Raw genomic sequence first — 24,970 nt, 5'->3', positions numbered from 1 at the left:
TTACCTCATCTAATTTGTGTTTTATTTAATTTTTACAATTGATGTTGGAAGACAGTAATAATACTGGAAGAAAAAAAACATCCATTTACTGTCTTTAAACAAATTATTAAAAAATAAAAAACAAATTTACACTATAAAACAAATTTCACATCATCAATGACTATATAAGTCAACAGTGCTGTTTTATTGCATTCCACAATGTAAATATTTCTTCAGGAAAAGGGATTTTGCACTTGCAAATTCCCTAAAAGTGCATTCATGTTAACAATATTGACTACTTACAGAATTTCTTAATCAAAAATAAGCAATATTGATAAATCATTTTGTCAGTAATGTCTTCGAAATTAACGGCGGGTGGACCGTATCCGGCTATTTCTGTACTGCGCCACGTCTAGAGAAGGCTAGAGGCCTATTTTTACCGATGCAGATGTTTGAAATTCGACTATCTTTCGTGTTAATTTTACACGTAACATTCCTCCAATAATAAAAAATAAATAAAACGAATCTTGCAGAGAGCATTTCAGTTAAGTTGTTTCCAATAAACATATCATAACGCTTTTTAAATAAACCTTAGATTCTTTCTAGAATAACACAGTATAACCAAAAACAATTAACTAAAAGATTTTAAGTAAAAATAGCACTGACTTTGCATGATGTTAAATGTGCAAAATATCCTTTCTTGGAATGCATATTTTGTAATTCCTTTAAAGGTTTATTACAATACCATACAACTACAGAGATACCTGTAGTCTGACACGACGGCGACTCGAGCGACATCCTCGAGACGTGTCGATAAATACAGTCAATTCTGCCATCTATTATGGACAGTATTTCAGAAACGAGTGAAAGAGAATTCCATTTTTTCTTCCTGCACAAATTTTACAATCCTTAACCATCAGGTTAATTTATTTTTTCTCACTACAACATTTGCCAACACCATCCAAATCTTGATCTCGACCTTCGTAGTAACATTTCAAAACAAAAGTAAGTGTTGTTCCTGATGACATAGATCACTAGCATCACTTCTTTTGGTAAGTAGCACATACTCAACATCTGGGCAGTAGGATCAAGAAAAAATAATAATAAGCATATCATAGGAATGTCTCATCACTTCTTTAAGTTCAAATAATTTCAAAACTACTTTGTCCAGTTGATCCTTGACTGGAATTGCTTCCCACGCTTCCCTGTGAAGGACGAACTCTGCTTTTTTTAGAGTTACAACTATGGCTGGGACGATTAGGATGTAACTTTTTCTTTTCTTTCTTCGACGATGAAGCACCTGTTAGAAAATTAGCATTAATAAATGCATTACATTTTAAAAAAATACGATTTTGATCATTTCTGTAAGGAAAAAAAAGTAACAGTTACGTAATAAATATACCTAATTCGACCTTTAAATAGGGTTTTTTTTAAATTTAAACACCCAAATTAAACATTTGAATTTAATTATATTTTAAATTCCTTAAACAATTTTAAAATACAGATATATCTTTACTTTTGACAGGCCTCGGTTATGGCAGACTAGTTGTAAATCCAAAATAGTACATGCAAATGAAAACACAATGCTAGCTGATGAAAGATGTCATGTGATAGCTACTAATTTATGTTACCATGGGATATTTTATACTAAGGTGACCATAAACAGTAATCAATGTTAGTAACAGACAAAACAGAATGTACATTATGTTTAATAAAACCATTTATTATAGCTATTATAGAGCATATTATACTGTAAAGAGTATGGGGTTATATGTATAATACATATAAATTCATACTCAGTAATTGCTAACTGTATGCTTACAGCTAGCAACTACTAAATCAACCATATAACTACACTATATTTGCCTTGTATTTGCTGATATGGCTACTACAAATGCATAACTACTGCTGTAGTTTCAAACTGTTGTATGTCGAATGGTTACAAGTCAAAATATATCTGTGTATATTAATAATTTGATACCATGCCATTATTCTTTTCCATTCTTCAAACACTATGTAGTGTAATTGATCGATNTGTTGTATGTCGAATGGTTACAAGTCAAAATATATCTGTGTATATTAATAATTTGATACCATGCCATTATTCTTTTCCATTCTTCAAACACTATGTAGTGTAATTGATCGATCACTTGGTATTTTTCACCTGTTAATTTTTATTCAGTTGAAAAATGCCAAGTGATCGATCAATTACATTACATAGTGTTTGAACAACAGAATCTGTGTATTTATTAAATTAGGAGTTGGATTAACCATTCCTACTATATTTTTTCTTTAAAGAAAAATTATTATAAACTCATTTTTCTGTAATAATAATGTTATTTATAATAATTTATAGAGCACTAGGTAAATCATGAATTGCACTGCAATAAAATATTCTAATTATGATTATGACAAAATCTTACTGATACCTATTTAATAGTAGAACTCATCTTTCTGAAATAGATGCAACACATTACTCAAAAATAGGATACTTTGATATGAAGAAACAGTGTCCACATCATTGTTTCAGAAGCCTTAAAGGTATACTTTTGCTTAAAAATGCTTGAAAGCAAGTCAGTATTTTAGGAATTTTTGTAGTCAGGAAAATTCTTTCAATACAAATAATGATATTGTATTATATTATTTTGGATAATTTAACAATCAACAAATACATCTTGTAGTCTTCTGCGAGAATGACATGGAGGAAATCACACGCCAGAGAAAGTTCTAGTTTTCAAATGTTGTGTTCATGTGTATTTCAAAAAAGCAAGCAAGGATTCTTGCTTGATTTTCCCAGCATTCAAACAGGAGGTTAAAAGAAACATTAGTAAGTCTGATAATTTTCAGTTATACTAGGACATAAAATTAAAAGTAATAACAAAAACTTAGAAGGATTAATTTTGTTAAATTAATTTATGATAAAAATCTCAATTCAAAAATACTTAAGTTCAAAAAATATTGATATTCAACACTAGTCAAAAGTTAAAATTGTGCATGGTGGTGTCATCTATTACAAGGTGTTATTAAAAAATAACTTTTATATTATTATTATGTTGGGTTTTGTGAGTTATACTCGGTTTACACCGGTGGCTGTGTACTATGCCAGACCAGTGTCAAGGCATAGCAACCAAAACAAAACTAAAATTGAAGTGTGTCAGTGTGTGTGTCTGTATTCAGGAATTTCCTAACAATGTGGCATGTATTCAAGAAAGTGGCCTTCTGTAGTGTGATGTACGTATTTCTACTCAATTGTAATGTTCCCAGGCTTTTGTGTAGCGTGTGTGGTATCACACCTGTACAGGAGAGAACAAGAGGTACAATGAGCACCCTATCCATCCTCCACAGATGATTTCCTGGGCGAGTTCTGTGTACTCGCTAATTTTTTCAGTGCATGTGTTTTGTACATTGTGAGTGTTTGGAATGGCTATGTCTATAATGTATGTGATTTTATTGTGTTCGTCAATGAGTGTGATGTCTGGTCTGTTGTGGTAAATTGTTTTATCTGTGATTATGGCTCTGTCATAGTGCATTTTGTGCGTGTTGTTTTCCAATACTGTCTCTGGAATGTATTTGTAGTACAGTCGACCCCCTATAACATGCGTTCCTATAACGACAATTCCTATAACGTAGCGAAAAAATTGTAGCAACATTCGTATAAAGCATCTCCTAAAACGTCTTCGCTGACTTGTTTCGCGACAAGATTGATAGAATCTGGACCAATAGTGGATGAGCAGCCGAACTACTTTCCTCCAACCCTGCGCCACTCTATGGAGATTTTAGGCAATAAGTTGAGTTTATTATCGTCTGTATAGTATGTAAATTAGGTACCGTAAGTCTAATAAAGCACTAATTTTATACATTTCTTGTGAAAGAAACACTTCTTATTCAACGGCCATAAAAATTATTTATATTAATGATGTCTCCAAAGGTCAAGTTATTTTTCTGCGAAAAATTATTTATCAGAAATCGCGGCCACCGTTTTGTGTGCTGTTCCGCGATGAAGACAAGCTTTGAGCAACGGCATAGTCGAACGGTACACACTCGGTAAGTGATCCTATAATTTTTTGTTTATAGCATAGTTTATACAGATTATTCCCAAAAAATTATATGTGTTTTGGAAATGCTGAGTGGAATTAGTCTAGAATCGGTTAACTTTATATAAGAAAATCTTTCAAACAGCCTTAGTCCGTAAAGTTCACACCTATCGGGCTGCGAATGGCTCATGTATTTAATCATTCCTACAATGTAAAATTCGATTAGCGTGGAACGTATNGTGTATTTATTAAATTAGGAGTTGGATTAACCATTCCTACTATATTTTTTCTTTAAAGAAAAATTATTATAAACTCATTTTTCTGTAATAATAATGTTATTTATAATAATTTATAGAGCACTAGGTAAACCATGAATTGCACTGCAATAAAATATTCTAATTATGATTATGACAAAATCTTACTGATACCTATTTAATAGTAGAACTCATCTTTCTGAAATAGATGCAACACATTACTCAAAAATAGGATACTTTGATATGAAGAAACAGTGTCCACATCATTGTTTCAGAAGCCTTAAAGGTATACTTTTGCTTAAAAATGCTTGAAAGCAAGTCAGTATTTTAGGAATTTTTGTAGTCAGGAAAATTCTTTCAATACAAATAATGATATTGTATTATATTATTTTGGATAATTTAACAATCAACAAATACATCTTGTAGTCTTCTGCGAGAATGACATGGAGGAAATCACACGCCAGAGAAAGTTCTAGTTTTCAAATGTTGTGTTCATGTGTATTTCAAAAAAGCAAGCAAGGATTCTTGCTTGATTTTCCCAGCATTCAAACAGGAGGTTAAAAGAAACATTAGTAAGTCTGATAATTTTCAGTTATACTAGGACATAAAATTAAAAGTAATAACAAAAACTTAGAAGGATTAATTTTGTTAAATTAATTTATGATAAAAATCTCAATTCAAAAATACTTAAGTTCAAAAAATATTGATATTCAACACTAGTCAAAAGTTAAAATTGTGCATGGTGGTGTCATCTATTACAAGGTGTTATTAAAAAATAACTTTTATATTATTATTATGTTGGGTTTTGTGAGTTATACTCGGTTTACACCGGTGGCTGTGTACTATGCCAGACCAGTGTCAAGGCATAGCAACCAAAACAAAACTAAAATTGAAGTGTGTCAGTGTGTGTGTCTGTATTCAGGAATTTCCTAACAATGTGGCATGTATTCAAGAAAGTGGCCTTCTGTAGTGTGATGTAGGTATTTCTACTCAATTGTAATGTTCCCAGGCATTTGTGTAGCGTGTGTGGTATCACACCTGTACAGGAGAGAACAAGAGGTACAATGAGCACCCTATCCATCCTCCACAGATGCCTTATTTCCTGGGCGAGTTCTGTGTACTCGCTAATTTTTTCAGTGCATGTGTTTTGTACATTGTGAGTGTTTGGAATGGCTATGTCTATAATGTATGTGATTTTATTGTGTTCATCAATGAGTGTGATGTCTGGTCTGTTGTGGTAAATTGTTTTATCTGTGATTATGGCTCTGTCATAGTGCATTTTGTGCGTGTTGTTTTCCAATACTGTCTCTGGAATGTATTTGTAGTACAGTCGACCCCCTATAACATGCGTTCCTATAACGACAATTCCTATAACGTAGCGAAAAAATTGTAGCAACATTCGTATAAAGCATCTCCTAAAACGTCTTCGCTGACTTGTTTTGCGACAAGATTGATAGAGTCTGGACCAATAGTGGATGAGCAGCCGAACTACTTTCCTCCAACCCTGCGCCACTCTATGGAGATTTTAGGCAATAAGTTGAGTTTATTATCGTCTGTACAGTATGTAAATTAGGTACCGTAATTCTAATACAGCACTAATTTTATACATTTCTTGTGAAAGAAACACTTCTTATTCAACGTCCATAAAAATTATTTATATTAACGATGTTTCCAAAGTTCAACGAAGTTTTCGCAGAAAAATAACTTATCAGAAATCGCGGCCACTATTTGGTGCACTGCTCCACGACGAAAACAAGCTTAAGCAATGGTGACGTCGAACGGTGCACACTTGATAAGTAATCCTACAATTTTTTGTTTATAGCATAGTTTATATGGATTATTCCCAAAAAAAATATGTTTTGGAAATGTTGAGTGGAATTAGTCTAGGAATCGATTAATTTTATGGAAGAAAACCTTTCAAACAGCCATAGTCCGTAAACTTCACACGTGTCAGGCTGTGATTGGCAAGGTCTCCTAAAACATCAATTTCATAAAAAACGGAACGTATCTACCATCTTAGGGGGGGGTCGACTGTAGTTTTAATTGAAACTTGGAAGCAAAAATTACATTGATAGATTTTTCTTAACTACAATTTTAAAATTAAAGTGTCACCTACTAAGAAAAAAAAAGTCCAGGTAGAACAGCTAAAGGGATATCTTTGATATTAAATAAACAAGCTGGTAAAACAATAGATAATAGAATATCAAACAATTACATAACTATACTTATTGAATTCTCAGCAACTAGACAGTTAGATATGAAGTATATTATAGCAGCCATAGTTTAATCTCCACATTTTTCTGATCTTAAAAATAATTTGGGTAAGATATTTGAAATGATTAAAATGTGGCTTTATGTAACTAATAATATATTGCTACTAGGTGATTTTAACGTGAGGATCACGGAGTATGGATTCAAAATACTAGAGGCAAAATAGTAACGTATATAATATGAAAATCACGATAACAGTACCGGTAAGACTTTGCTAGATGTAATTGAGAATAAACTATTTATACTTAACGGAAGCATGGAAAAAATATTCTTGTCAATTATACTTATTCGAGTTTCTATGGCCGATTTGTGATTTGTTCTGAGAATTTCATCGAAAGCCATGTTATGCTCTAGGTTTTGGAGGAAGATTTATCAAACTATTTCCTAATTTGGGTGTATTTTCAAGTAACAGATAATGATAGCGATTTAAATTTCCCTTTGTCTCAGATGTATATGACAATATAATATAAATATAAATTTCCAATCCAACTCCCAAAAAGTTTTTGAAAACAGTAAACAACATTATTTAAATTTATCTGATATTGAATTATATGATATGTGGCGAAATAATCCAAAACTTCATAGTTGTTACAAGAATAAGGAATAATAAGAAAAAAATTATCTTTACACCCTTGGTTTGATAGTTTGTTATAAAACTAATAAAAAAAAAATACTAAATTATGTACATTCAAAAGATATCCAAGTCTAGAAAACTTAATTGTCTCGAAACTAAGAAATTTTATAATAAATTGATAAAGAAAATAAAAATATAATCATCATAGAAATTTGGAGAAATGTTTATACGTTCAGTAAGACCCAAGGAAATTTTGGGAAATAATAAATAAAATTTAAGTTAAAACAAGAGGGTAGACATGGTGAAATTTTAACAGAGAAACGAGCAATTATTTATCGTGGCATTGTCACAATGCCGGGCTGAATTTTTAATCGTATTTTTAATTTATTTAGTTTAAAAAATATATGCTTTCCATCTCAAATTGCTTGCCCCGTACACCATACTTTTTTCTTTAACAATAGAGTCGTACCGATCATCTATCTAACACCTTTCAGGGAAAATCTTTGAATTGAAATAACGTGACTTCTAGTTTGCATCAGAAGTTCTTATATAGTTAATATATACAATTTTTTAAACTAATAATTCTGTGAAATAAATAAAGTAATTAAGAAGCATTGTAAAAATAACAATTAAAAATATTTTATTATAATAATTTTCTAAATTTGTCAAAATATTTTAACAAAAATGAAATTTTGACATACCCTTGTCTTCCTAATAAAAAGTGGCGGACAGTCCGCCTCTGTTCGTCGGTGTGTTGCGGACACCTATGAGATCTAGTGCACATTTTTTTTGTGTGCTCTGATATTACTCCGCACATCTGAAAACAAAACTTGGTGTTTTATTACGATAAGAACTAAAATTGTTACAAAATACTTTAAAAAATTCAAATATAATTTATTCTAAGTATTTTAAAATTATCTTTAAAATGAAGTTTTCAATAACTATCACATTAATTACATACATATTTTCATGTTTATTAAATTGATATTTTTATTTATAAAGGAAATTCTTATTCTGTTGCCTTCACTAAGCAAAAACCTCACCGAAATTCTGACTTTGGAAAAAACCCACACATTCCTGTAAATTACTGAACACTCTCAGGTGAACATTAATAACTTAAAAAACCCTACATTTCAACAAAAATTTAAATTTTGATATTTTAAGATATAAATCATTCAACATATTGAAATGATTAAGCAAAAGAAAAAAAAATGTATGATTTATAATGAAACAACATATATTGAATATTGAATCACCATTAAACTATAGGGTGACGATAATTAACCCGTACAAAGTTTGTAGCAATGTTGCACCTGAACTTTTTTACCATCACCAATTTACATACTGTCATTTAATTCTCTGTGATTTCTTGCCCATGTAGATGTGCTTTTGGTGTAATAAGGGTTAGTTCTTTATTTTTTTAAGGATGGCGAACAAACATTGTGCAATTTTGGAGCTATTCTGGCAAGGAAAACATCAATGTGAAATTGTTCGTTTGCTCGGTGTTCCGAAAATGACAGTCTCGAATGCAGTTCAGCGATTCAAGAAGCTTGGCCATGATGCTGACCATCCAGGACATGGAAGAAAGCACACCATCAACACATCTAGGAACCGCAAGATCATCAAAAAGCGAGTTGATGACATGTGAAGATTTCCATGAGAAAAATTGCTCGTGAGATCGGAATCAATCGTGAATCGATGCGGTTAATGGCGAAAAAGGAACTCGGACTCAAGCTCTACAAGTTCCAAAAGTTTCAGCACCTCATCAATGAAAAGAAGTGCATGCGACTCCAAAGATGCCATCAACTCAAGCGTTGGGCCACAGGTCAACAATGGAAGCACATTCTCTTCAGAGACAGGAAGTTTTTCTATGTACAAAAGGCGCATAACCATCAAAACGACAGAAATTGGTCTGTAGAGTCTCCCTGATGCTCAGCCATCATCGAACATCACAAAAATCCAATGTTTGGACAGGAATTTGTGCAAGCGGCAAGACACCCCTTGTTTTCCTCAATCAAGGGGCCAAAATCAATCAAAACGTGTACCGCTGTGACATTCTCAAGGCCATGGTACTTCTGTAGGCTCAGCAGCATTTTGGACTTTTCAGCAGGACTCAGTGCCAGCACACAGGGTGAAGACTCAGGAGTGGTGCAAAGCTCATTATCCTGATTTCATCTCGTCTGCGGAATGGCCACCATACTCATTGGATGTGAACCCAATGGACTACAGTGTGTGGTCCATTTTGGAGGCTAGGGCCTGCACTAAACACCACAAAAGTTTGGAGTCACTGAAGTAATCCTTGTGCCAGGAGTGGGACAAACTGTTTCCAGAAGAGCTGCGGCCCATCGCCGAGAATTTAGAAATGCATTTGGGGCTCTGCATCAAAGCAAATGGAGGCCACTTTGAAACCGGCTGAATATCTGATTAATACATAAAGTATTGTCACTACTATCTGCTGTTGTTTTGCTAATTTTCATTTCTTTAATAAATTTATGAGGCAAAAAACTTGTACGGGGTAATTATAGTCACCCTCTAATATATTTTGAAAAAAACATGTTCAAGACCAACTAAAAAGTTCAAATTTATATGGAACTGTATAGGCATACGAAAAGGAAATATTTAGTTTGTGGTACATTAAACTGTGATACAATATAATTTATAGTAATTGCTTTAAAAAATACTGTTTTTTTATTTTATTAATAATTTTATAGACAAAAAATTAATAAAAATATAACTTTGAGAAAAATATACATAAATGTAACTGTTCAAATAATTTGAAGGTGAATATATTCAATTTTAATTAAGACATGTGTTAAAATCTAAGTAAGATGTGTGTGCAACAATATATGAAGAATCCTTCAATATACAAAACTATTTTTAATACATTAAATGCCACAATAGAAAGGCATAAATTATCACGCTGGACCATCCTTTTATTTATGGATAAAACAGCACAAATATAAATAGCATTTAATATCAGCAATTATTGTGAGATGGTCACAATGCCTGGCTGCAATTTTTAATCATATTTTTAATTAATTTAATTTAAAATACATCTTCTCCACTTTAAATCAGTACTGTGTCTTGCCCTTGTACATTATACTTTTCTTTCAGCAATGGAGTCATGCCGGTCATCCAACTCCTTTCGAAGAAAATTTTTTTAATTGAAATAATGTGACTTCCAATTTGCATTGGAACTTCGTATATAGTTAATCGGGGCCTCCCACCCCTAAGGCTAACCTGTCTAGTCTTGAATTTCATTTATCTAATACCATTCTTGAGATTAAGGATGGACAGACAAATGACAATGGGAATTTATAAGTCTACAATTTTTCAAATTGCAGCCCAGTAGTTTTGTTTGCATTGTTAAAAATATTTTTTTTTTCTTAATTTTTAGGTGTTGTAATTCTGCAACACATGGCCTGAATGATTTTTTTTTCATTATGTTATGCCATCTCGTATGCTAATCATCAGAACTTCTGCCATAATCAAGATTGCATAAATGGACCAATATAAATTGAAGAAAACTAAGAATCACTAAAATAATAGACCTACTGTGTTTTTTTACTGTTTATGTTCACTAAAAGAAAAATTGTTTCCTAAATATTTGTTTTTGTGTTATGTATTTACATGATATTGTACTTCATTGTGCAAGAAAAACATTAGAAATGGCAAATTTCGTTTATACAGTAGAGCGTTGATTTTCCGAAAGTCAATCATCCGAAAGAATTCCAGTCGGCAAATTTAAAATTTCGTCAGTGCTGTGGCGCTTCAATCTTTGGCTATGTCTTGGACTACTCAANAAATTTAAATTTGCCGACTGGAATTCTTTCGAATGATTGACTTTCGGATAATCGACGCTCTACTGTATATACAATTTGATAATGGTATTAAAAAATTACTTGCGACCAACTCCGTAGATATAACAAACACAGAAATAAATAACACAAAATAAATTGTGGCTATGTGTCGATTCCGCGCGACACGTCTGAACATGTAAGCTGAACAATAGTGTGGGGGGGAGTGGGTAATCAAGAGTTGCGTGGCACTCAAACAAAAGAGGAATTGACGAGATTTGAAAATTGCATAAGTCAGGGTAACTTAAGTTGAGGTATTACTGTACAGTAATTACAACTGAAAAAATGGTTAAGATTTTACAATTGTCAGCGTATATTAGAAAGGTTTAACAGGCTTAACATGGAATCAGGATTGGGATGACTGATGATGATTGTTTTCTTTTATTATCAAGGCCTAGTCCATCATAAATTTGTGTCCCAAAATCAGACTGTTAACAAGGAGTTCTACATAGAAGTTTTAAGATGTTTGAGGGAAGAGTGGCCTGAGCTGTGTGAAAACAAGAGCTAGGTGTTGCATCATGACAACACATCATGTCACACATCTCTGCTTGTCAGCCAATTTTTGGCTGCTAACGACATGGCCATCCTTGTACTCTCTAGATTTGGCCCCTGCAGACTTTTTCCTGTTTCTAAAGTTGAAAAGAACATTGTTTTTAAAATTGTAGATGAGATTCAACAAAATTTGCAGCAGCAGCCATGTGCCATCTCACAAAATGAGTTCCAGGAAGCATTCCAACAGTGAAAAAAACAATGGAAACAATGCATTGTAAGCAAGGGGAAGTACTTTGAAGGGGACAAATGTATAATATTGTAATCACAGTGATAAAGTTTGTATGAAAAAGTCTGGTCTTCTTCTGAACAGATTTTATAGAAAATAATTTTCATGAATTTTGGTAAGAATAGAATGTGAAGTAGGTTCATGAGTGCCTAAGTGCACGAAGTGAATCAGAAAAATAATGCAGCAATGATGACTTTCAGATATCTGAGGTTAATGTTAATTGTCCTCCATTTTTTCTGCACATGTGCACACAAAGAAATTGAACATGCAGATTTTCTGTTGCACATGAGTTGCTTATTCAATTCTGAATATTCCTTTTTTGAAAATCATTGAAAAGCAATTAGAAAATCACAGTTACTTCAATGACTGAAAAAAAGGAGATTTGCTGCTCAAAAACAACTTAGATGTTGTTACAGATGACAAGTCTTATTTTACACTGAATGGATTGGTATGTGCAGGAAATAAACATATTTTACTGTGAAAAAGAAAAAGGCATTACACTAGAAATACAGTTCAAATGTCAGAGTTCACATGAAGGTTTTGATGTAGTAGAGCTAGTTGTAAGGCTTTGCAGGGAGTTTTGGACCATCACTACACCATCTAAATTTTGCATTAAGACAGAAGTATATGCAGTAAAACCAGTCCAAAATGGAACCTTAATACAATGGAAATTGGCCTAAAGGAAAAAATTCTTAGAAACACTAATTTTTTTTTTGTGTTAAAATAAACTATTCAAAATGGAAACTACCAAAACAAAAAAAAAATATTCGTATTGTACAAGTCCAATTTAAAAAAAGGTTTCACTGTAGTATGGAGCAGGACTTTCAAACTGGAGCCAGTCAAAGTTTCCCTTTTTTGCTGGATATATTCTTTACAAAATTCCTGGCTCTTACTACAGATCTGTTCTCTTTTTTTCAGGCTTAAGTGTTAATTTTTTTAAAGCTATTCTCTAGAAAGTTGAGTTTTTCACTTTGCAAACATTTCAAAAATTTTGTGAATAACCAATAATTCTCTGATAACTTATATTTCTGACATATGACCAGAGGTATATTTCTGACATATCCAGCTTATTTTGTAGAATTAAACAAAATTTATATCAACTGTAATCAGTAATACCATAATATAGGCAATATTTTGGTTGCATTTAAATAATCATCAGATTTTTACAACATTAATTTTGTCTATATGTTAAGTACCGTTATAACTTGGCTGACCATATGCACCATTTTGAACAGACAGTATAGTTTTACTTTTCTGGCCGTTATACACATAACATAGAAAGTATTGTAATTGTGTCAAGTTTGAACCTCCAGGTTTTTTGCAAATCTTGACATTTTCAGACCCCGTAAAAGTAAAATATCCAGGAAAACGTTCCGTGCACACGTGCATGCATGTATATTTTATTTAATGTCTCAGGATGAGGTAACGATTAAAAAACAAAATTTGGCATGGTAACTTGTCTATAAGGGGCATCGATGCTATTAAATTTTGGAGTACAGTACCCTAGAGCAGCAGTCGGCAACCAGTGGTCTGTGGTCCGTGGACCATCAATGGTCCACAAGAAAATTTGGGTGGTCCGTGGAGAAATTTGGACATTGATCAACTGAAAGTTACGCGAAGTATTACGAAAGAAATGCAAAATGCTTAGTTGCTTTTTTCACTTATTGGAGATTTTTATTCGAATCTAAAACCAAATACGAAGTGACCATTATCAATAAATAATGAACAATAAACAATATTGTGAGTGCGATCATCGTCCTTCGTGGAAAAGCGCTAAGAATCCATAAACTTATTCAAACAAGCAGCAATGAACCTTAGGCTTGCATTAATTTGTTATAATTAAACACAAGTTTCATATTAATATAGTAAAATTGAACTTTTATGATCATTATTCTACAGATTTTGTATCATTTAAAAAAATTCACGATAGTGGTCTGCGGGATTCAAAATTGTGAGTTTAGTGGTCCGTGAGGTCAGAAAGGTTGCCGACCTCCGCTCTAGAGAATGGGGAGACAAAGTCATACGTCGTATCTTCAGTGGGTCAAACTTGAAAATTTTGCTGATTATTTGCATTTACAATATTTTTATAGAACTCATCTCTATCCTCAAAATTAAGCCTTTTTTACCCTTTATAATAATTCATAATATAAAAACTATTTTTAATAACATATCATAACAGATGGCACCACACACAATTTTAACTTTAAACTTTAACATTGATATCATCTCAAAGTTAAATGTAACACAAACAAATACCATATGTACTTACTCCAGCAGATATTTAATGGAATTTCAAACATTTCCAGCAACATTAAGAAGCCTTTCTATGCTAGACAGGGGTGAATTCTCAGTGCTTGCTTAGCATGCACCGCATGCTTAAGAGAAAGTTTTGATCGTCAATATACTTTTTATATCAGAACAAATATGCAATAATAATTTATTCTAAGTTAGAATAAATTATTATTGCATAACAATTTAAAAGTGAGCACCAAGAATTCGTCCCTGATACTACAGTAGGTATATATAGTGTTTATTATTGTCAACTGTTCCAGCTTATTGGTAAATTAAGCAAACTTAAATATTTCTACCATAATTCAACAAAATTACTTTTTTTAAGCTTTATTACTTAAATTTTATATCTTAGTATAATTAAAGATTATCAAACTTTGTAATGGTCCCATTAGTCTCCTGTATGAATGCTGGAAAAGTTAAACATTAACCCTTTAAGTTATTTTTGCTCTGTTTCAGCATTGCATTTTCTCTTTTAGTTGGTTTGGTTTATTGGTTTAATGGTGCAAGAGCCTTTTGGGCCAAGCTGTGCTAACACATTGTTATGGAATCATAAAAAAATGGCCATAAAGGCTTTAAAAAGCAAGAGATATGAATGATAAAATAATCTAATTATTCATTAACTAAAATCATAAACCTGTGTAAACAAGTATAAAAATAGTATAAAATACTAATAGCTTCATAAAACCATTCAACAAATGCAAGAACAAAAGTATATATATATATATAAAATAAAGTATAAAATGCACCCCACAAAACAGTTAAAATTGGATTAAAATAATAAAACAAGTTCTGATAAAGTAAAGAGTCCAAATGATCAAACCTCTCTTGAAATACCTATATCTAATGATCTAATAATTATTTTATATCTATATATAAAATGAAAAAAGAAAAAAGAAACAAAGATAAAATAATAAAAATAACAAAAATGCTTAAAACAGTTTTATATATATATGATAAAATGAAATTAAGATAATGGGTGTTTAGTATGTGCTACATTCTTCCTTAGCTTCACTTTGAGGAGGAGAGACTGGAAAGAAAACATCCATATTTTCTCCAGCCTCCGAGTAGTCAGAGAATTCACTCATGGAGAGTGGGTATCTGTTATTGTTGTCTTCTCACAGACTACTTTTTTGCTTGGAGATTTTTGACCATTACACCATTTGCTGTCTTCTAAAGAGTTTTGTTTAATACTGTTTGAGGACTTGTTTTCTGTTTTGGCTGTTGATCAGGTTGATTTATCAGGCGACACTCATTTCATGTCAGGGATTCATGTGATGGTACAGAAATATTCATTTGAATAGCAATAAATTTGACAGATTTAATGAATGCAGTGGCATATGTAGGCTGTTGGTTAGCATTGGAGGCATTATAATCTTTCTAGCCTCTGGAAAAGTAATGTTCAAGGTTTTTAATTGGTTTATTTGTTTTTCCCACTGCCACGAGGGACAAGTATGCGAATAGGAAAAATACACCCTCTTGCAATTCACACAACAAACAGTACTTTTGTAACCTGAAAGACCACATCTGGCACAAAGATTGGTGCCACAACATAATATTGTAGAATGGCCAAACTGTTGGTATTGATAACAGTGTAGTGGATTCAGTATATAGGGACAAACTGGATCATAGGTATCTGACAATCACAAAAGAAGGCAATTCGGGTGTTGAATGTCAAAATGTTTTGTGGCAACTGGCTATCCATCTCTATGAGTATTAATATGACAGACTGCCACTACACCTTGAGCAGATAGTCCCTCAAGAATAGAAGCTTCTGGCTTGGAGAGGAGATTGTTTTGTGATTAAATTTTATAATTCAATCAGTGAGCACTAATAAATACAATATTAACGAAATACTTGGAGAGATGGAAGAAAGAAAAAGTCAATATATCTGACAGATTTGTCAAAATATTTAATGAAATACATGAAAAATATCTTAAATTCAAAGTTATTAATAATTTGATAAAATTAATTATTTTTTTTCTGAAATTACAGCATCTGTAGAAAGAATATTTTCACTCGTGAATTCCCTGTGGTCAAAAGAAGTCAAAATTAAATACTGAAGCCATGAGATCATTCCACATCAGTTCAGGCAAAAGTTGACCATCATGACTTATTTATTTTACAAACACATTAAGAAATGTTGCTGAACAATTGATTTTTTTTCCCAATTCAATTAAAAAAAAACTCTNACTGAACACTCTCAGGTGAACGTTAATAACTTAAAAAAACCCTACATTTCAACAAAAATTTAAATTTTGATATTTTAAGATATAAATCATTTAACACGTTGAAATGATAGCAAAATAAAAATAAAAAATGTATGATTTATAATGAAACAACATATATTAGATATTGAATCACCATTAAACTACAGGGTGACAAAACCCATACAAAGTTTGTAGCAATGCTGCACCTAAACTTTTTTACCGTCACCAATTTACATACTGTTGTTTAATTCTCCATGATTTCCTGCCCATGTAGATGTGCTTTTGGTGTAATAAGGGTTAGTTCTTTATTTTTTTAAGGATGGCGAACAAACATTGTGCAATTTTGGAGCTATTCCGGCAAGGAAAGCGTCAATGTGAAATTGTTCGTTTGTTCCGAAAATGACAGTCTCAGATGCAGTTCAGCGATTCAAGAAGCTTGGCCATGATGGTGACCATCCTGGACGTGGAAGAAAGCACACCATCAACACGTCTAGGAACCGCAAGATCATCAAAAAGCGAGTTGATGACATGCAAAGATCTCCATGAGAAAAATTGCTCGTGAGATCGGAATCAATCATGAATTGATGCGGTTAATGGCGAAAAAGGAACTCGGACTCAAGCCCTACAAGTTCCAAAAGTTTTAGCTCCTCATTGATGAAAACAAGTGCATGCGACTCGAAAGATGCCGTCAACTCAAGCGTTGGGCCACAGGTCGACAATGGAAGCACATTCTCTTCAGAGACAGGAAGCTTTTCTACGTACAACAGGCACATAACCATCAAAATGACAGGAACTGGTCCATGGAGGCTCCTTGATGATTAGCCATCATCAAACATCGCAAAAATCCAATGTTTGGACAGGAATTTGTGCAAGTGGCAAGACACCCCTTGTTTTCCCAATCAAGGAGCCAAAATCAAACAAAACGTGTACTGCTGTGACATTCTCAAGGCCATGGTACTTCCGTGGGCTCAGCAGCATTTTGGACTTTTCAGCAGGACTCAGCGCCAGCACACAGGGCGAAGAAGACTCAGGAGTGGTGCAAAGCTCATTTTCCTGATTTCATCTTGTCTGCGGAATGGCAACCATACTCATTGGATCTGAACCCAATAGACTAGTGTGGGGTCCATTTTGGAGGCTAGGGCCTGCACTAAACACCATAAAAGTTTGGAGTCGCTGAAGCAATCCTTGTGCCGGGAGTGGGACAAACTGTTTCCAGAAGAACTGCGGCCCATCGCTAAGAATTTAGAAACGCATTTGGGGCTCTGCATCAAAGCAAAAGGAGGTCACTTTGAAACCGACTGAATATCTGATTAATACATAAAGTATTGTCATTACTATCTGCTATTGTTTTGCTAATTTTCATTTCTTTAATAAATTTACGAGGCAAAAAACTTGTATGGGGTAATTATTGTCACCCTGTAATATATTTTGAAAAAAACATGTTCAAGACCAACTAAAAAGTTCAAATTTNTCAAAATACTAGAGGCAAAATAGTAACGTATATAATATATGAAAATCATGATAACAGTACCGATAAGACTTTGCTAGATGTAATTGAGAATAAACTTTTTATACTTAACGGAAGCATGGAAAAAATATTCTTGTCAATTATACTTATTCGAGTTTCTATGGCCGATTTGTGATTTGTTCTGAGAATTTCATCAAAAGCCATGTTATGCTCTAGGTTTTGGAGGAAGATTTATCAAACTATTTCCTAATTTGGGTGTATTTTCAAGTAACAGATAATGATAGCGATTTAAATTTCCCTTTGTCTCAGATGTATATGACAATATAATATAAATATAAATTTCCAATCCAACTCCCAAAAAGTTTTTGAAAACAGTAAACAACAACATTTAAATTTATCTGATATTGAATTATATGATATGTGGCGAAATAATCCAAAACTTCATAGTTGTTACAAGAATAAGGAATAATAAGAAAAAAATTATCTTTACACCCTTGGTTTGATAGTTTGTTATAAAACTAATAAAAAAAAAATACTAAATTATGTACATTCAAAAGATATCCAAGTCTAGAAAACTTAATTGTCTCGAAACTAAGAAATTTTATAATAAATTGATAAAGAAAATAAAAATATAATCATCATAGAAATTTGGAGAAATGTTTATACGTTCAGTAAGACCCAAGGAAATTTTGGGAAATAATAAATAAAATTTAAGTTAAAACAAGAGGGTAGACATGGTGAAATTTTAACAGAGAAACGAGCAATTATTTATCGTGGCATTGTCACAATGCCGGGCTGAATTTTTAATCGTATTTTTAATTTATTTAGTTTAAAAAATATATGCTTTCCATCTCAAATTGCTTGCCCCGTACACCATACTTTTTTCTTTAACAATAGAGTCGTACCGATCATCTATCTAACACCTTTCAGGGAAAATCTTTGAATTGAAATAACGTGACTTCTAGTTTGCATCAGAAGTTCTTATATAGTTAATATATACAATTTTTTAAACTAATAATTCTGTGAAATAAATAAAGTAATTAAGAAGCATTGTAAAAATAACAATTAAAAATATTTTATTATAATAATTTTCTAAATTTGTCAAAATATTTTAACAAAAATGAAATTTTGACATACCCTTGTCTTCCTAATAAAAAGTGACGGACAGTCCGCCTCTGTTCGTCGGTGTGTTGCGGACACCTATGAGATCTAGTGCACATTTTTTTTGTGTGCTCTGATATTACTCCGCACATCTGAAAACAAAACTTGGTGTTTTATTACGATAAGAACTAAAATGGTTACACAATACTTAAAAAAAATTCAAATATAATTTATTCTAAGTATTTTAAAATTATCTTTAAAATGAAGTTTTCAATAACTATCACATTAATTACATACATATTTTCATGTTTATTAAATTGATATTTTTATTTATAAAGGAAATTCTTATTCTGTTGCCTTCACTAAGCAAAAACCTCACTGAAATTCTGACTTTGGAAAAAAACCCACACATTCCTGTAAATTACTGAACACTCTCAGGTGAACGTTAATAACTTAAAAAAACCCTACATTTCAACAAAAATTTAAATTTTGATATTTTAAGATATAAATCATTCAACATATTGAAATGATTAAGCAAAAGAAAAAAAAATGTATGATTTATAATGAAACAACATATATTGAATATTGAATCACCATTAAACTATAGGGTGACGATAATTAACCCGTACAAAGTTTGTAGCAATGCTGCACCTGAACTTTTTTACCATCACCAATTTACATACTGTCATTTAATTCTCTGTGATTTCTTGCCCATGTAGATGTGCTTTTGGTGTAATAAGGGTTAGTTCTTTATTTTTTTAAGGATGGCGAACAAACATTGTGCAATTTTGGAGCTATTCTGGCAAGGAAAACATCAATGTGAAATTGTTCGTTTGCTCGGTGTTCCGAAAATGACAGTCTCGAATGCAGTTCAGCGATTCAAGAAGCTTGGCCATGATGCTGACCATCCAGGACATGGAAGAAAGCACACCATCAACACATCTAGGAACCGCAAGATCATCAAAAAGCGAGTTGATGACATGTGAAGATTTCCATGAGAAAAATTGCTCGTGAGATCGGAATCAATCGTGAATCGATGCGGTTAATGGCGAAAAAGGAACTCGGACTCAAGCTCTACAAGTTCCAAAAGTTTCAGCACCTCATCAATGAAAAGAAGTGCATGCGACTCCAAAGATGCCATCAACTCAAGCGTTGGGCCACAGGTCAACAATGGAAGCACATTCTCTTCAGAGACAGGAAGTTTTTCTATGTACAAAAGGCGCATAACCATCAAAACGACAGAAATTGGTCTGTAGAGTCTCCCTGATGCTCAGCCATCATCGAACATCACAAAAATCCAATGTTTGGACAGGAATTTGTGCAAGCGGCAAGACACCCCTTGTTTTCCTCAATCAAGGGGCCAAAATCAATCAAAACGTGTACCGCTGTGACATTCTCAAGGCCATGGTACTTCTGTAGGCTCAGCAGCATTTTGGACTTTTCAGCAGGACTCAGTGCCAGCACACAGGGTGAAGACTCAGGAGTGGTGCAAAGCTCATTATCCTGATTTCATCTCGTCTGCGGAATGGCCACCATACTCATTGGATGTGAACCCAATGGACTACAGTGTGTGGTCCATTTTGGAGGCTAGGGCCTGCACTAAACACCACAAAAGTTTGGAGTCACTGAAGTAATCCTTGTGCCAGGAGTGGGACAAACTGTTTCCAGAAGAGCTGCGGCCCATCGCCGAGAATTTAGAAATGCATTTGGGGCTCTGCATCAAAGCAAATGGAGGCCACTTTGAAACCGGCTGAATATCTGATTAATACATAAAGTATTGTCACTACTATCTGCTGTTGTTTTGCTAATTTTCATTTCTTTAATAAATTTATGAGGCAAAAAACTTGTACGGGGTAATTATAGTCACCCTCTAATATATTTTGAAAAAAACATGTTCAAGACCAACTAAAAAGTTCAAATTTATATGGAACTGTATAGGCATACGAAAAGGAAATATTTAGTTTGTGGTACATTAAACTGTGATACAATATAATTTATAGNTATGGGATGACATATGTGTTTATTGCTTTAACTTATTATTATTATAAAAAGGCAAAAAAGGCTTAATTTTGTGAGCAGGGATGCATTTTTAAAAATATTGTAATGCTAATAGTGAGTAAAATTTGCATTAGATACGACCCCACTTGAGATATGATTCCCCTTGAGTTCCATCTCAAAAATTAAAATTTAATAGCATCAATGTCACTTATATGCAAGTTACTGTGCAAATTTTGTTTCTTAATCTTTATTTTTATCCCATCACACACACACATCCTGGAAATTTTTCCTTTTCTTTTTTTTGGGAGTTCAGGGCATCTCAAAATGTTGAGATTTGCAAATCCTGGATGGTAAAATTTAACAATTACAATACTTTCCCATAACAGCTGGAGAAGTAAAAGACAAATACTACCATTAGACAGATAAAAAATCTTATTGACGAATACAAATCACACAGTACAATATTTTAATTACTATGTAACAGATTGAGAATGGTCCTTTCTTAGCACTCTGTAAATCGTGACAAGATCCAATTTTTGTCCAAGCCAGACTACAATAGAGTTAGTTATTTTCTGTCATGCCCATGTAGGCTATCAAAACTATACACAATAAATTATGAAAACCTAAATTAAGTTCAAATCTACACTTACAAAGGTAGACCAATATCATACCACAGCCGTATAATTGCTAATGATCATATTCATCCTACATGCATCTATAATCTTTAAATAAATACATAAATAAGTATGTAAATTACATATTTAGTGTAATTATACTGTATGATGTCAGAAACTACAATACTAGAATGCCGGAATTATAACAAAGAATAATTATTATTATTCATAATTACTACAATAGTTAGATGATAGAATAGTTATATTATACAGTTAGAATAATCAAAGTAAATGCACATTGTTACTTAAACAATGTCCTATTATTTTTGTTTGTCAATTTTTTCTAGCTATGTAATGTTCAATAACATAATTTCCACCTTGGCAAAACAAATATTAGAGAGGTTGCAGCTGATGTTTCCAAAACGTAAACGTGTACGTCGGACGTTGAGCGCCGCCTTCCTGTGAGCCTAGAAGTTTAACAATGGCATTTGGAACGTCAGTAGAATGGCAACATTCCAAACGCCATTGTCAAACTTCTAGGCTTACAGGAAGGCAGCACTGTTTGACGTACACGTTTTTGCGTTGAAAACGTCGGCCGCAACCTCTCTATTTTGTGATGTGTTTTGTGTTTGTGAAATCTTTCAGATAACAGTATTTTGCACAACTTCTGAAAAAAGTAATATTGGTACATCAACACAGTCATCGTTTCCTTCATTATTTTTTGAAGACATCAAAGCTATATCATCATTGCTGGTCCCTACTAATAACATTGTCATAAAGTGTGAAAATTCTCCAAAATCATGTTCAAAATATGCATCTGGTGAATGCATCTTAAACACCTTTTCTTGTCATTTGTAAATTCACTTATCTTCATTTGCATATCTTCCATATTTTCAATTATGGAAAATTTCAATAGATAACCTCTTATTGAAACGTAGCCCAATCTTCTTTAAAGCATTATAAGTGTTAAAATTATATCCATTATACTGACATTATTGTGGAAGTTTTCCTTAATTTCAGAAAATTTTGGGGATAACTAACTATCTGGCAACTGAGAGTATGTAATGTCTCAAATGTTTATTAGAGACTATTACTTTAGAAAACTAGAAAACTGTTAAACAACAGAAAATACACAAATCTCAAAATATTACCTATAATGTACACAAACAATATACAGGAAATCCTCGTTATTTCAAAATTCACAGGACGAAATAACCACAACCACATATACAGAATACTATTTTTGCTAATTAAGAATAATATGTGAAAAAGAAAAAAAAAACCCACAGCAAATATGATTGAAGGGGCAGAGCCATAAATCCTGATGACAAAGGTAAATGATAAGGGGAGGACTTTGTTTTACCTCCAACAGGTTCTTGTTGAAAAAGAAAAAGCAAATCAAATGTTGCAATAATATGAATTAACTGCAGGTAAACAACGTGTGTCCAAGCACAGGTTGCCAGATAGGTTTTATAAAAAGTAAAGCAGAATTCCTTGAAATACAGCCTAAATTATTTTTAATTACCCAAAAAGTAGTAAGTTGCTTAAATATAGTAGCCTAGAGATCTACAAATATCTGAACCTGCTACTCGTAGCCCAATCTTGCCGAGCCATATTTTGTGAGATAAGAGAATAAATAAAATGACACCCAAAAAATGTGTTACTGTAAAAACAAAGCAATATTGACCAGATTAGAGTTGTTCTTAGTCTACTGTTCTCTTATTGTATGGAGGCACTTTGATCTAAATAACACAAGTTAACATATACACACAACAGTTCAAACAGAATTTTCACTTCAAATTTCAAAGTAGCTGTATTTCAAACTAACAAAATTCCTTAACGTGTAAATCTATATCCCCAGCCGGGGCAAAACTACTGTTATGAACTAATGGGATTTCGAACTATGAGAGTTCAAATTAACGAGGATTTTTATATTAAATATAATTAAAGAAGATCATTAATCGCGTTGCCGAAATAAATATTTTACATGAATGCTAGATGTGCAAATGTATTAATTTTATCAATAATAAAATTGTTGGAAATACACTATTTCAAAATTAATAGCATATTTCACAAGTGTAGCGAAAGTAATTAATTTTTAAACTTTTTGCCAAAACATTGTCTAAATCATTAAATTTAAAACAATCACCATTATTAGTGGAGGTAGAATCAGCAGGAGAGGCATTTGCAGAATTTCCAGATTCCCATAACCGCAACATCTGACTGTCTCCTTCTTCTAGTGTATCGACATCTACTTGCACTTCGTCCGATGTATCGAGAAGAGAACTCCTGAAAGAACTAACAACGTTAATCATTTTTATTTTTAATTTAATAAAATTATCAAAGTAATCTGAAAATCTGAAATATTCATTTATTCTACATAAAATTAACATTATAATTTTCATTACAGTATTAATATACTATAATAAATTTTCCAACTATTATTTTAAATCGTGCTGGAAAATTAAAATAAATCTTTCATCACCAGATTAAATAAAGCAGAGAAAAGTGAATAATATTCTGTGATGCTATTAACAAAATAAATTTAATTAAGAAAAGTATCAAAAATTGTCTATTAAGTAGCAAGTATTTTCATTGTTAAAGTAATCAACATGTAACAAAGGAAAAAGCAATCCAAATTCCTTACTTTGAGAGGAGTGTTGTGGTCATGATTAAGTACAGTGACTTTTTAGAGGTGTGTCTGATTGCATGTGTAAGGGGATGCGTGCACTTTTGCCAAATTTTGAGTTTGTAGTTTAAGATTATTACTTGCAAAAAAGGAAACATTAAAAATGTAGCAAATACCAAAGAAAAGAAATAAAGGTCCCAGAAAGATTTAAAAAAAAAAAAAAAAAAAAAAAAAAAAAGTACAGTCGACCCCCTATAACACGGGTTCCTATAGTTCAGATTCCTATATCACAGCGAAAAAATTGCGACCATATTCATAAAAACATGCTAAAAAAACTTGTATAATTTGGTAAAATGTCATCGCCAACTCGTGTTGTGACAGGATTGGTCGAATCTGGACCAATAGTGGACGAGTAGCCGAACTACTTACACGCTACAGAGAGTTTAGGCAGGAAAGTTGAGTTTACTATCATCTGTACAGTATATAAATTAGGTACTGTAAGTCTAATACAGTAGACCCCCCTATAACGCTTAGATACGTTCCACGCTAACCGAAAATTACGTTGTAGGAATGATTAAATACATGAGCCAATCGCAGCCAGATAGATGGGAACTTTACGGACTAAGGCTGTTTGAAAAGTTTTCTTCTATAAAATTAACCGATTCTAGACTAATTCCACTCAACATTTCCAAAACACGTATAATTTTTTGGGAATAATCCGTATAAACTACGCTATAAACAAAAAATTATAGGATTACTTACTGAGTGTGTACCGTTCGACTACGCCGTTGCTTAAAGCTGGTTTTCATCGCGGAACAGCACATTAAACGGCGGCCGCGATTTCTAACAACTTATTTTTCTGCGAAGACTTCGTTGAACTTTGGAGACATCATTAATATAAATAATTTTTATGG

General features: G+C 32.5%; 1 protein-coding gene across 1 annotated transcript; it reads right to left on the bottom strand.

Annotated features, from left to right (window-relative positions):
* LOC111641231 lies at positions 1-23,796 on the bottom strand. The gene is made up of 2 exons (XM_023387367.1): positions 23,577-23,796; positions 1-1,279 (listed from the first exon to the last, which is right to left on the bottom strand). The coding sequence occupies exons 1-2, from the start codon at positions 23,740-23,742 to the stop codon at positions 1,122-1,124; spliced, it is 324 nt and encodes a 107-aa protein (XP_023243135.1). The 5' UTR covers positions 23,743-23,796; the 3' UTR covers positions 1-1,121.
* Positions 23,797-24,970: the final 1,174 nt, after the last annotated feature.

Source organism: Centruroides sculpturatus, unplaced genomic scaffold, assembly GCF_000671375.1.
Source record: "Centruroides sculpturatus isolate CEXI.00-Female unplaced genomic scaffold, Cexi_2.0 scaffold1440, whole genome shotgun sequence".
NCBI lineage: Eukaryota > Metazoa > Arthropoda > Arachnida > Scorpiones > Buthidae > Centruroides > Centruroides sculpturatus.
The sequence above is the reverse complement of the archived record's forward strand: the minus strand, read 5'-3'. Positions and strand labels throughout refer to the sequence as shown.